Genomic DNA, 13,151 nt, shown 5'->3' on the forward strand with positions numbered 1-13,151 from the left:
AATAATGAAGATGAGAAAAAGTGGTCTTTCATACTTGGATTGAAGGAGAGAAATTTTTGTGTAACAGGCAGATTAAATTTCAAAGGAGAAATAGCAATAAAAATCACTTTAAATCAAGATAAGAATTTTTTAGATCTGATGGAAGTGGTCTCTTGATAGTTGAGAAGATACTTGGAAATTTTTTGTTTTTACAGCTTGCATGTGGATCTGGTTATTAGTGGATTAGAGCCTCCTGAATGCAGTAAATATCAGTAGTCCATACTGACCTGAATACAAAAATGAATAATAAGTAGATGGGGGAGAAGGGACAGCCTTTTTTTTTTTTTTTTTTTTTTTTTTTAAGATTTTATTTGAGAGAGAGAGAGAGATCACAAGCAGGGGAAGGATGGAGGAAGAAGTAGACTCCCCGCTGAGAAGGAAGGCACATGCGGGACTCGATCCCAGGACCCTGGGCTCATGCCCTGAGCTGAAAGCAGATGCTTAATTGACTGAGCCACCTAGGCACCCTAGGGACAGTTCTTTCTTACAGTAGAATTCTAATTAACAAATACAGAATGAATGATGGAAATAGAAAATCATTAAGCAAATATCACAGTAATGGCTCTTAGAGGCAAGGATTATCAATAGATAACAACAATTAATGGGGCAAAGATATGATGAGAAACAGGATATTTGCAGAATCTCAAATGTATTCCTACAAGAACAAGATACTTGATGATTACAAAGGGTGAAGAAATCTGGTGGACACCACCGTAACCAAGTTAAAAAGTCAACATTACCAGTAATGAGATGGGTGTCCTCCTGTACTTCCTTTTTTTTTTTTTTTTTTTTTTTTTTTTTTTTTTAAAGATTTTATTTATTTATTTGACAGAGAGAGATTACAAGTAGGCAGAGAGAGAGAGAGAGAGAGAAGGAAGCAGGCTCCCTGCTGAGCAGAGAGCCCGATGCGGGACTCGATCCCAGGACCCTGAGATCATGACCTGAGCCGAAGGCAGCGGCTTAACCCACTGAGCCACCCAGGCGCCCCCTCCTGTACTTCCTTAATGGCTCAACATCACTTCTGTGACATTCTTGCCAAAACTGCACACGCTCAACCTAATCACGGGAAAGCATCAGATGAACCCAAATCAGAGAACACTGTAGGGACATAACTAGCCTGGACTCTTCAAAGTCATGAAAGGTCAAGGTCATGAAAGGCAAAGACAAACTGAGTAACTGCCACAGAATGGAGAAGGCTAAGGCAACTAAATGCAGGGAGGGATCCTGAATTAGATCTTAGACTGGAAAAAAAAAATAAAAGAGAAAAGTGGGACAGTTTCTGAACATGGAATAAGGCTTAAGATAGTTTGTTTTATATCAACGTAAATTTCATTACTTTAATTCTTACCTATGGTTATGTAAGGTGTTAACATTAGGAGAAGTTGGGGAGAATGGGATTTTGGAACTCTCCCCAAGTTCATCAGTCTAAGATTATTTCAAAATAAAAAAGTTAAAAAGGAACATTCTGATATGATTTTGAATGATTTGGAATTTTTTTGTTGGCAGGGAGAGGACAGTGATATAAGACACCTCTTCATAATCTCTTTCATTGGCGTTTCAGTTTTGCAATCAGTTTGCAAGTCTGATTGTTTCAGGTTTTGTTTTGTTTTGCTTTTGAAAGCAGTAGCCCTTTAACCTGTGATCTAATCGACCCTTCAGTAATCATCCTAACGCGTTTATTTCAGGTTTATAATTTTAAGAGACCTTGAGCAATCGAGACTTAGCTCCACATGGCAGTGAAACCGGGAATTTAATACTTTGGATCGTCTTTTTTTTTTTTTTTTTTTTTTTTTTTTTTTTTACAAGGTCCAGTTTTCTCTGATCTGAAGCCATGGGTATAATAGAAACATTTCAGAGAACTAGTCTAATCCGTAAAGCCAACAAATGGTAAGATCAAGGAGTCGATTCTCTTTTTTCCCAAAGAGTAGATTTAAAAGAAAAAACCCTATGTGTCTTTATTGCCTTCTGGGTAATTTAAGTTCCTTGAGAGCAGCTTCTCTGCCCCCTTTCCTCGTCTGTCTTCCCACGGTTCCAGACACTGTTGTACCTTTAGTGCATTGTCAAATAGAACACCGAAAAGGTGCAAATCCAAGTGGTGAGGTCTGGGAAGAGAAGAGAATGGTGGTGATGGAACTAAGGTGTTTTTATCTTTTTTTTTTTTTTTTTTAAAGATTTATTTATTTATTTGACAGAGAGAAATCACAAGTAGATGGAGAGGCAGGCAGAGAGAGAGAGAGAGGGAAGCAGGCTCTCTGCTGAGCAGAGAGCCCGATGCGGGACTCGATCCCAGGACTCTGAGATCATGACCTGAACTGAAGGCAGCGGCTTAAACCACTGAGCCACCCAGGTGCCCCTATCTTTTTTTTAAATCACAAATTTCAATAGGAAAAATTGATTTACCCTATTAAGTCTTAATTCCATAAAAATCTTCGATCTATTAAAAAAATAATAAATAGGAGATTCAAAGTAGAATAAAAGACCAAAAAAATTAGAGCCCTCTGACTTCCCTGTTGGCAGAGACGTGTCCTCTATGAAATTTAGCTTTCTAATTTAAAATTAAACATCCATCTCGGGGCACCTGGGTGGCTCAGTGGGTGAAAACATCTGCTTTCGGCTCAGGTCATGATCTTAGGATCCTGGGATCAAGCCCTGCATCGAGCTCTCTGCTCGGCGGGGAGCCTGCTTCCTCCTCTCTCTGCTTACTTGTGATCTCTGTCTGTCAGATAAATAAATAAAATCTTTAAAAAAAAAATGGGGGCACCTGGGTGGCTCAGTGGGTTAAGCCTCTGCCTTCAGCTCAGGTCATGATCTCAGGGTCCTGGGATCGAGCCCCACATCGGGCTCTCTGCTCAGCAGAGAGCCTGCTTCCCTTACACTCTGCCTGCCTCTCTGCCTACTTGTGATCTCTCTGTCAAATAACTAAATAAAATCTAAAAAAAAAAAAAAAAAAAAAAAAAAAAAAAAGAAACATCCATCTCTCCTGTTGTTGACTTTTTACTGCATTAATTTGTCTCAGTTTTCTCATTAGCATTTTGTCTGTGTCTCAAGTCCTCTATCTCCTGTTTGCTTTGTCTTCCATCAACGGTATTTGACTTAGCTGCTACATATACTGCATGTCATTGAAAAAAAAAATCAGAATTTTTAGGAGTTGACTTTGAGGGGTTTGAAGAAGTTCTTCATCAGTCCAGAAGCTGTTTTAATTGGGGGCAAGTAGAGTATAAGACTGTCCCATAGAATCAAAGGCCTCTCGGTGGGGGGGCGGCTAAAACAGATATACAGACTCTCACTGAGGTCTCTTCGGCCCAGATGACATCATCTCCAAGTCACCTTGGCCCCAAAGTTGAAGTAGTATTAGATTATTTGTTCTCTGCCACAAGGAAGCAATGACTAAGTCAGGAATTGAATTCAGATTCTTTAATGCCTCCCATCCCTTCGGTTACCTATGTCTTCTGTCTCTAACGCAGAATGTTTTTTGAGACACCTTTGTCTTTTAGGAAAGATGTCCAGGTGGTATTATAACAGATGAAACAGAACTGGCTTTCAGTGTAATACAAGTCTACCCACACTTTTAAAAAAAGTATGGTATAACACATAGCATATAAAATTAACCATAATTTTTTTTACAGTGATTGCTCAGGAGCTTTATTGAAAGTGCCAGGTGAAAATGCAACCTTTTCCTCCCAGCTGGAGAAAAATGTTATAATTAAATTAAATTTATGTTTTACTGTACTTGGAATGGAGAAGACTGAACTTGCCTGTTTTGTAGTCCTTCATAGGTTTTAGCTAACTTTGTTTAATTCATTTGCCAAGTAAACAAATTGAATTTTTTGTGTGTGTGAGGAGGAGGATTTGATTTTGAATACCTGTTAGAATGTACTGTATTTGTTAAGTGTAATTTTTAAATTTTAAACTTTTAATTATTTTTATTAACATATAATGTATTATTTGCCCCACGGGTGCAGGTCTGTGAATTGTCAGCCTTATACATGTTAAGTGTAATTTTTAACGGCCTCATTTTTTTTTTTTTTTTACTCTTGTTTTCTTAAGCCAGACTTCCTTTCTTTGGTTGCAGGAACTTCTGTCTAGATATATTTCATCCCAAAGGACATGTAATGTTTTCGAGTCAGAATTGCCAAGGCTACGACTGTGTCCTGTATCAACTTGCTAAATGTTTAGAAGCCTAATATCAAGTCCTTGAGTTTTCTCAGTTATAAATCTTTTAAGCAACACCAATATAGTTGGCGTCAATGGAGGTAGTATTTTTAGAATGCCAGTGTAAGAGCAGTTAGCTTTTCCTGCATCTGACTTCGCAATGCAATTTGAAAGGATTAATCTGAAATATCCTTTGGTTAGGTCTGACTCACTGTCATTTACTTGTAAACCTTTGGTTCATATCGCCATCTGCAATGGAAATAGGAGTGCAATCACAAGAAATATCTTTAGCATTTCTTTCCTCCCGGGACACAGATGACGATGAGGGACAACCAAGGGCCCCGCAAAGTGATTTTTTTTTTTGTCCGAAGAAATGATTTTCATATTGTTTAGAAGAGTCTGTTCCCGAGGAGACAATGAGGTTTTCATAATTCCTGAGGCACTATCTACCTGGCCTTAGTTTTTAAGGGTTCTAAAGCTAGAACCATAATCTTTTAAACATTTCTTAAATGAATGTGGAGTGATAAAGAATATCTTTCATATAGATACATAAATAATTGGAGAAGTCCAAAAGTTTGGTTGTCTGGTCTTAGTAGCTGCTGAGGGTTTGGAGTTTGATGAAGGAGTCCTGTCTTGGGTGTTTCGAGTAGTGGCTGCCATAGAAATTGCTGCTTTTCTTACCACGGAACTGTGGAGAGAAAAAGTTCTGGAACCACTGGTATAAAGTAAGCCAGACAAGAAGGAGAGGTCTGTGAAGGCTGAACTCTGGGCTCCAGTGAGGAGAGAGACCTCATCTTGTTAATATCTCTGATTTCAGATCGCCTCCCTGGTGCCCGTGGATCAGTTTCAGCTCTACCAGCGGTTAAAATTTGAACGAGGTATGTATGCCCTCCTCTTTCTGTCCCCATGTTGAGTTGTGGCTTTCCATGTGTCATCTTCACACTAACCTCCATAGAAGGTTAAGGAGGCTGTGGGCTGTCAACAAAGCCACAGGGGCACTCCGAAAGGGGAAAAGCTGGCATTGTACTGTAATATTTCAGCTTTCTCAGCCTCAGGCAGAAAAAAATGCAGACTAGCAGGAAATAGAAGCTTCCTTATGTTGGCTGTTGTGTATTTTTAAGTTGGCTCATGTGAGGCAAGTTCTGCAAAAGTTGTATAGTTTCACACAAGAGGATGTTCCTTAAAATGCTTTTTACCACTGGCTTTCCCACTCGTGAAGATCACTTCAAAACCTCCATCGACCCAAACATTTTTACTGCTGCTTGTAATACTCACTGTTTGTTCCTTTGATACCACACCTTTAATCAGAGCGATTGTGTCATTCTAATGCAATTTACAATCTACCAGACTCATTTTCTTTCTGGCTTTGGCCTTGGGATAATTTATATAGCTTTCTATTTGTACTCCCTTTTCATCTGTAAGATTTATTTATTTTTGTTCTTTTACCAAGATCGTTTTTTAAGTAGCCCCTTCTGTCCTGTCACACTCTGGACATTCTTGAACTAAATGGTCTTTCTTTCTTTCTTTCTTTCTTTTTTTTTAAAGATTTATTTATTTATTTTAGAGAGAAAGAGAGAGTGTACCTGCACAAGCAGGGAAGAGGGGCCCAGGGGGAGGGAAAGGGGAAGCAGGCTCCCTGCTGAGTGCAGAACCCAATACAGGGCTCCATCCCAGGACCCTGAGATCATGACCCGAGCTGAAATCAAGAGTCAGACACTTAACCAACTGAGCCCCCCAGGTGCCTCTAAATGGTCTATTTTTCTATATCTGAGAAATAGGAGAAAATTATTGCCCTAGAACACATAGTCTCATTGAGTGTATAAAATAAACTCTCATCTAGCATGAACATGCAAGTTTTCTGATTGCTAACTCTTAAATCTAGATTAGTAAAGTCTAAGAGGTAAAATGAAGGAAAGAGGAACATTTCTCTCTCATGTGTGAGTCTTTCATGGGTTGTCTCGCATATCTTATCTTTGATGCATTTTAAGTTGATCAAATAGTTTGACTCATACACAGAATTTATTTTTTTATCACAGGTTCTAGGCAGATGTCCCACTACAGATCCCATGAATTGATCATGGATTTCATTATCCTTATTTTTTAGATGAAGAAAGTGACAATTGGAGAGGTTGAGACCTGCCTAGCATCACATAGACTGTATCTAAGCTTCTTCATCTATAGGAATAATTCCATATTTTAAAAAAGATTTTATTTATTTATTTGAGAGAGAGGGAGAATGAGATAGAGCGAGTATGAGAGGTAGAAGATCAGAGGGAGAAGCAGACCCCCAGCTGAGCAGGGAGCCCAATGCGGGACCCAATCCTGGGACTCCAGGATCATGACCTGAGCTGAAGGTAGTCGCTCGACCAAGTGATCCACCCAGGTGCCCTCCATATTTTTTTCCTTAGGATAACATCTATCTTAAACATAAAACATACCATTTCACCCATTTTAAGTGTACAAGTCAGTGGCCTTAAGAACATACATGATTTTATGCAAACATCGCTACCATCTCTTTATCACCCCAAGCAGAAACTATAATTAAATAACAACTTCCCATTTCCCTTTTTTCCCCAGCCCCTGGTAACTTCTGCTCTGCTGACTGTTCTGTAAATTTGCCTAGTGTAGATATTTCATGTAAGTGCAATCATACAATATTTTCCTTTTGGGTCTGGCTTATTTCACTTGTATAATGTCTTGAAGGTTCAGCCATGTTGTGGCATGTCTCAGGACTTCTATTTCTTTTTATGGCCAAAGGATAATATTCCATGGTATGTATATACCACATTTTGTTTAACCATTCATCTGTTGAAGGATACTTGGGTGGTTTCTCCCTTTGTCTATTGTGAATAATGCTGCAGTGAAAGTGAAGTATCTTTCCAAGTCCTTGCTTTCAGTTCTTTTGGGTTTATACCCAGGAGTGGAATTGCTGTGTCAAATGGTGATTCTCTGTTTAGTGTTGGAGGAACTGCTGATTAGACATTTTTACTATTGTAAAGTATGGGGAGTACGTTATATTTGGAAGTATGTTAAGTCTGGTAACCATGTGGTTCAACTCCCTCATTTTATAAGAAAGGAAACCAAGGTCCAGAGACATATTGATGTGAGGTGATTCTGGAAGGCGATTTGTAATTCTCCAGTACCAGTTCAGGCACTTCTTCATTATCATCCATGATACAGAATTATTATTAGACACTAGGCATGCCGAGTGAGAATAAATTTAAGTTAACAGTGTTACATAATGAAATTTACTTATAAATTTACTTATAAATTACTTATAAATTTACATAATGAAATTTAAGAGAGAGAATGAGAGAGCACGGTGGTGGGGGGTTAGGGGGAAGGGAAGAGAGAGGGCCAGAAGCGGCGTCCCCACAGAGCAGGGAGCCTGATGCAGGGCTCTATCCAAGGATCCCAGGACCCCAACATCATGACTTGAGCCTAAGGCACATGCTTAACCAACTGAGCCACGCAAGCACCCCTGCCATGAGAGTGTTTTATGTGGAACTGTTTAGAATGGGATCTTGGGATGCTTTAAATACTCATGTTGTGAATGAACTAAATGACTAATTGGAAAGTAAAAGTCTCTGGCTGGGCTCTCAGATACAGTTGTAGAGATTGTTGGGCGCTGGAAAAATGGACAGTCAGATCACTGGCAGTCCTGTATCTGAAGTCCCAAAATTTTCATTAGTTTGCCAGTTCTTACTGCCGACCAAGTTTTCAGTTTTTAGTTCGTCATCTGTGTTTTGTCTTCTGCTTTATGTTGCATGTACGGTTAGCTCACCCTTTTATAGCTTTGTTTTCATCTAAGTCTTCACGGGGAAAAATATTTTGAATAGGAATGAGCCTAAACTATCACTGTTTACATAAAGGGGAGAAATGGCGTTTGGCATCGATTGGTTATTCTATGAATTCACTCTCAGTCCATCTGTGACTTTCCGTTGGCTACTACCGTGTTTACGGCTTTCCTTTTCTGTATCAGCCTTCCAATATTAACAAAGAAAAGAGGATACTACGTTTGGCATGTGTTAGTGATCACTGCTGTACTATTCTATTGGTTCTCAAAGCACATGATGCCTGATGATTAATGTTAGAATTTTGCTTGTCTCTTGAATCTGCTTGCCCACAATCTCCTTTTTCAAAATAGGGGTTTTTTTTGTTTTGTTTTTTTGAAAACTGGGTTAAGATTTTCCATCTCTAGTCCTTAAGCACTTTTCCTATTTTTTTTGTGACCCTGTTTTACTTATTATAATTGCAAATCGTTTCCGTTTCTTGGTAGGTTAACGGGTCCGTTCTTGGATATTTGTATTCTCACGGAGTGGCTGGAAACTCCTACAAATGGTTCAAGGGTCCTAGTGTTCTCCTTTGGAGAGAAGTGAAGTAAAATAAGAATTTATTTTCCTGTTACCTGTTAATCCTCCTGCATTCTCTCATGTCTTCAGTATTTCCTTTTTGGGGGACCGAGTATCTGCTGTGTGCCAGGTGCCCTTCTAGACTCCGCCTTCAGCCGTGACCCCGCCTTGCTCTGAAAGCCTTCCGTTCTGAGCATTTGTCCCAGCCTCCTTTTGTTGTGAGTCCCAACATTTCTGATATGGCTCTTTTTTTCCTCTTGTGCCTTTATCTGTCCTTGGTGAAATGTTCCCTGCCACTCTTTTGTGTCCATTCCTGGAGGTTTTATCTCACCATAGTATGAGATAAACACACTGTCTCACCTAGTGAGACAGGGTTGTGGGATACTTTAATAACCTTAGTGTCACTTTGGTTTGACTTTTTTTGGGGGGGGGGTTGATTTTTTTTAACACTTCCCGTCTCTCACAAGGTACCTTCCTGTTGGTCATTGCCAACCGCAAGCCCATTCTTGTGCTTGCACGTGCATGTGCGCACAGGTTCACCTCTTGAGCCTGCTTTTCTGGTGTTTTGTGGTAAATGTGTGACTAAGCCTAGGATTCGCTTGCAAAGCTCTTCTGGGCTTCTGGGAGCTCACACTTTCTCCTCAGCTTCCTGCTTTCGCTCCTTTACCATCAAGTCTTTCTTGTGGGTTAGTTCTCAAAATCTAAAACCGCAGTCTCTAGCATTTTCAGCTAAAAAAACCTGAAGTATCTGCAAGAAAGGACATTTATCATTGAGTAGGGTGACATTTCTAAAGGGGACCCAGATGTTCTCCATCGTGTGAAGGGTTTGCCTCTCCCCGTGTGCACTTCATTTTTTCATCTCTAAAAGGGGGATGATAATGGATGGCTTCTGCTAGGGCTGCTGTACAGAGTGAGTTAACACTGTGTGTCTGTCACCCTGTCATCGTCATTGTTGTTGTTTTGTTATTCATCATGGCCACCACCCCATCTGACCTTTACCCCAGTTTTCTAAACTAAGTGAAGAAGGCACTTTCTAGAATCCAGATCATATCTTGACTGAGCGTATAACACAATAATACCACTTTTGTTCCCTTTTCATCTTAATTGGTATCTTTTTCAGCATGTTTCTACCCTTATTGTCCTAAATTCTAAAGCATTATATGCTTCCCCAGTGTTCATAGCAGCAATGTCCACAATTGCCAAAATGTGGAAAGAGCCAAGATGCCCTTCAACAGACAATGGATAAAGAAGATGTGGTCCATATACACAGCGGAATATTACTCAGCCATCAGAAAGGATGAACACCCAACTTTTGCATCAACTTGGATAGGACTGGAGGAGATTATGTGGAGTGAAATAAGTCAAGCAAAGACAGTCAAATATCATATGGTTTCACTTATTTGTGGACCATAAGGAACAGCATGGGGGATATTAGGAAAAGGGAAAAATGAAGGGGCAGAAATTGGAGTGGGGGACGAACCATGAGAGACTGTGGACTCCGGGAAACAAACAGAGGGTTTTAGAAGGGAGGGAGGTGGGGGCAGGAGTGAGCCCAGCGATGGATATTAGGGAGGGCACGGATTGCTTGGAGCACTGGGCATCATACGCAAACAGTGAATCATGGAACGTGACATCAAATACTAATGATGTACTGTATGGTGACTGACATAACACAATTAAAAAAAAAAAAAGGTGCTAATGAAAGCTAATTTCTTACATCACCTGCCATATCTGGTTCCTTCATACTCTTACTTGAAGCATAAATCCACCTTCTCTGACCACCTCCAAGGAGATGATGACTTGCAAGTGGCTGCTTTAAAGACAAAAGATTCTGGGGCTGATAGTGGAAATGGAAATCTACTTAATCACGCGATTATGTTTTTACGCAGATAATGGTTTTCTAGGAGGAAAAATAGCCCAGTCTCGGCATATATTCACTAACCACAAGTAAAGCAAACACCTAACTTCCATGGGTTGTAACATAACAGCGTGAGACTAGATAAATTCAGAAGCTGTTTCCAGGTTTGAAATTCTGTGCTTCTCCGCAGTCTTGACAGCAACCCCTTGGCTCAAGGCCACATGTATTTGAGTTTATTTACCATGGCAAATGTTAATTCTGATCAGTGTAGTGTAGTTTAATTGCATTTTAACTATCTACAGAAGACCTTTGTTCTTTGAGCTATCAGAAAGCAAATTAACTTTGACATAATTAAAAATGCAGTGGGTCATAAAAGTTAAAACAGTTTGGTTTATTTCAGCTGATAATTAGCTTGGATGTATCGTGTTCCTCACAACAAGAAATCATGGAATATCTTTTCTGGCACAGTTTCATGATTGCAGAAAACTCACTCATGTTAGTTAAGAGGGTTTACAACAGGATAAAAGAAAACTGTACATCCCTAATGGTGATAGTTTCCGGTGGGGAAACCAAGGGTCATGAGATCAGCTTTTGAAAACTGAAAGCAATCACGGGGGTCTGATATGGCCCTCCTGGCAGTTTTCTCAGAATGTTTATTTCTCAATAATTGTCAGAATACAGAAGTAGAAATAGCTTTGAATAGCAATTCCTGCCTTGCATAATTTATATGAACAAGTACTCTTACGTCAAGTAGTCATGGAGCTTTATTTCAGTCATCAGTTCCATCTTTCATAAATAAATTCTGGTTGAAGTTTGTGAATTTGTCTCCAATGTAAGTCCATTACATTTAATCCCTGCTGAATCATGTTCATGTCAAGGTGTTGGGGGCACCACTGGGAATGATGTACACAGGGCCCTGCTTGCTCTTTTTCTAGATTCCTGAATTTACCTCCATCTCAGAGCTCCATGAAGATTTTATCACTGCTGATGCAGAAGAAATTAGTTGAATATGCATGAGTTCATCTTCCTCCAACTTTGGAAAGGAAGCTTGAAGGGGGAAAAAACTAAACATTAAACTTTCGGGATAACTGTGCATTTTGCTTATCTACCTCATAACTGTTTCCAAAGCCAAGAGCTAGGAGTTAGAATTGAATTCACAATAATAGTAATAAAAATTATACCTTTTTTTTTTTAACCTGTACCTGTACATGGTTAATGCAAAAATTTTAATACACTTTTTATTACTACGTGCCACCCCCCCTTTGACTCTGCTCAGCTCATTGACGTAGAGTCAAGATTGAGGGGAGGAAGCCCTTGTTCATGAACAGCAATTTGGCTTTCACCTGGCGTCCATCAGTTGGTTCCTCTTTGGTGAGTTTAGAACCACTAATATCTGATGCCCCGTCAGAGTGTTTTCCTTTTCTGCTAATCTGGCCTCCAGCTTCCATTCAGGGTAGACTCTATAACTTGATAGATATAAAGCAAAACTGTGCTCTTCATGGCATATTAAATGCAGCGGATGGAAACCCAGAGGTATTGACCATAGGGTGCACAGGAGAACCAAGGGCCAGATCTTGATGCCCAGCGTTGGTTATGAGAGCAACAAGAAAACAAAGCACATGCTGTCCTGTGGATTTCAGAAATTCCTCATCTCCAGCGTCAAAGAGCTTGATGTGCAACAAATCCTACCATGCAGGGACTGGTCAAAATGTCTCCTCTAAGAACTGCAAAGCCATTGTGGAAAAAAACAATCCAGCTGGCCATCAGGGTCCCAATGCCAGGCTGTATAGTGAAGAAAATGAGTAGACAGCTTATGGGTATGTCATATTTGTGTTAATAAAACTACCCCAAAAATTGGCACTCCCCACCAATGGCTTCTCATCGGTCTCAGGCCTTATCATCTTCATCTGTGATCAGGCCCCTTGATGACAGTTACTGCGACCTTTCCCCTTGCTCGCTTAGCTCCTTATAAAATTTCACTGCCTTATTACCTGTATAAATCTCTTCTTTTGCATCATTTGGATATACGTTGGAAATCTTTCAGGTCAAAACCACGTGTAGATTGGCTGCCTAGTCATGGTTCCAATCTATCGACTTAAATGTGTTTTTAAAAAATGGACATCCATAAATAGCTCTCAGAAGCAGAAGTAATGTTTGCTCAGAGTCATCTGGTTCTCACACCAGTGTGGCACTCCCAGAGGCTTATCTTCAGCAATTCTGACCCAACTGATAGTTACCTCCTTGAAAAAGCAGAAAGTGTGCTTTTGAGCCCAGAGGTCTCTGTCACGAATCAAAAATAAAGCAGGCAGAGGAAAAAAACAAATCCTGTAAGTATTCTTTGTAGTTCAGGCCCAGAGGCACCAATATACCTTTTCTTCACATTCAGAAATGTCCTTTGTGAATTTCTATAGAAGGCTCGGGAGTCTGCTCTTTGACTGCCAAGGGATCAGTCTCTTTAATCTTAATCTCATTCTCCAGTTAGAGAAGTTGAGTCACTACTTGTCTGAATCTTCCCGTTAACTCCTTGTTGACTTACTCAGCTCCTCAGGTTAACATGGAAACAGAAAGCTGAGGGGACTGTCAGGAATTTGGCTGAATTTGTGTTTTTGCCTCAGAATAGTTACTTCCTTTGCTCTTAATGGTTTATCAAGAAGACAATAGCACACCTCCTTTGGCAATATCTTTTGCATAACCAGAACAGTATTTCAAAGCTGTAAGTCAAGCTTGGGTACTTGTGTAAGGAATATCTG

The 13,151-nt window shown here is 39.9% G+C and overlaps 1 protein-coding gene across 3 annotated transcripts in view; it reads left to right on the plus strand.

Annotated features, from left to right (window-relative positions):
- RNF144B (ring finger protein 144B) overlaps positions 1–13,151 on the plus strand; it is a 170,630-nt gene that overhangs the window by 138,131 nt on the left and 19,348 nt on the right. For all 3 annotated transcript variants that reach the window (XM_059179433.1, XM_059179432.1, XM_059179434.1), the window contains one exon: positions 5,009–5,069. In XM_059179433.1, coding sequence (XP_059035416.1) covers positions 5,009–5,069 — 61 coding nt within the window. The remainder of the gene's footprint in view (positions 1–5,008; positions 5,070–13,151) is intronic.

This window comes from Mustela lutreola, chromosome 6, assembly GCF_030435805.1.
Source record: "Mustela lutreola isolate mMusLut2 chromosome 6, mMusLut2.pri, whole genome shotgun sequence".
In the NCBI taxonomy this organism is placed as follows: Eukaryota; Metazoa; Chordata; class Mammalia; order Carnivora; family Mustelidae; genus Mustela; species Mustela lutreola.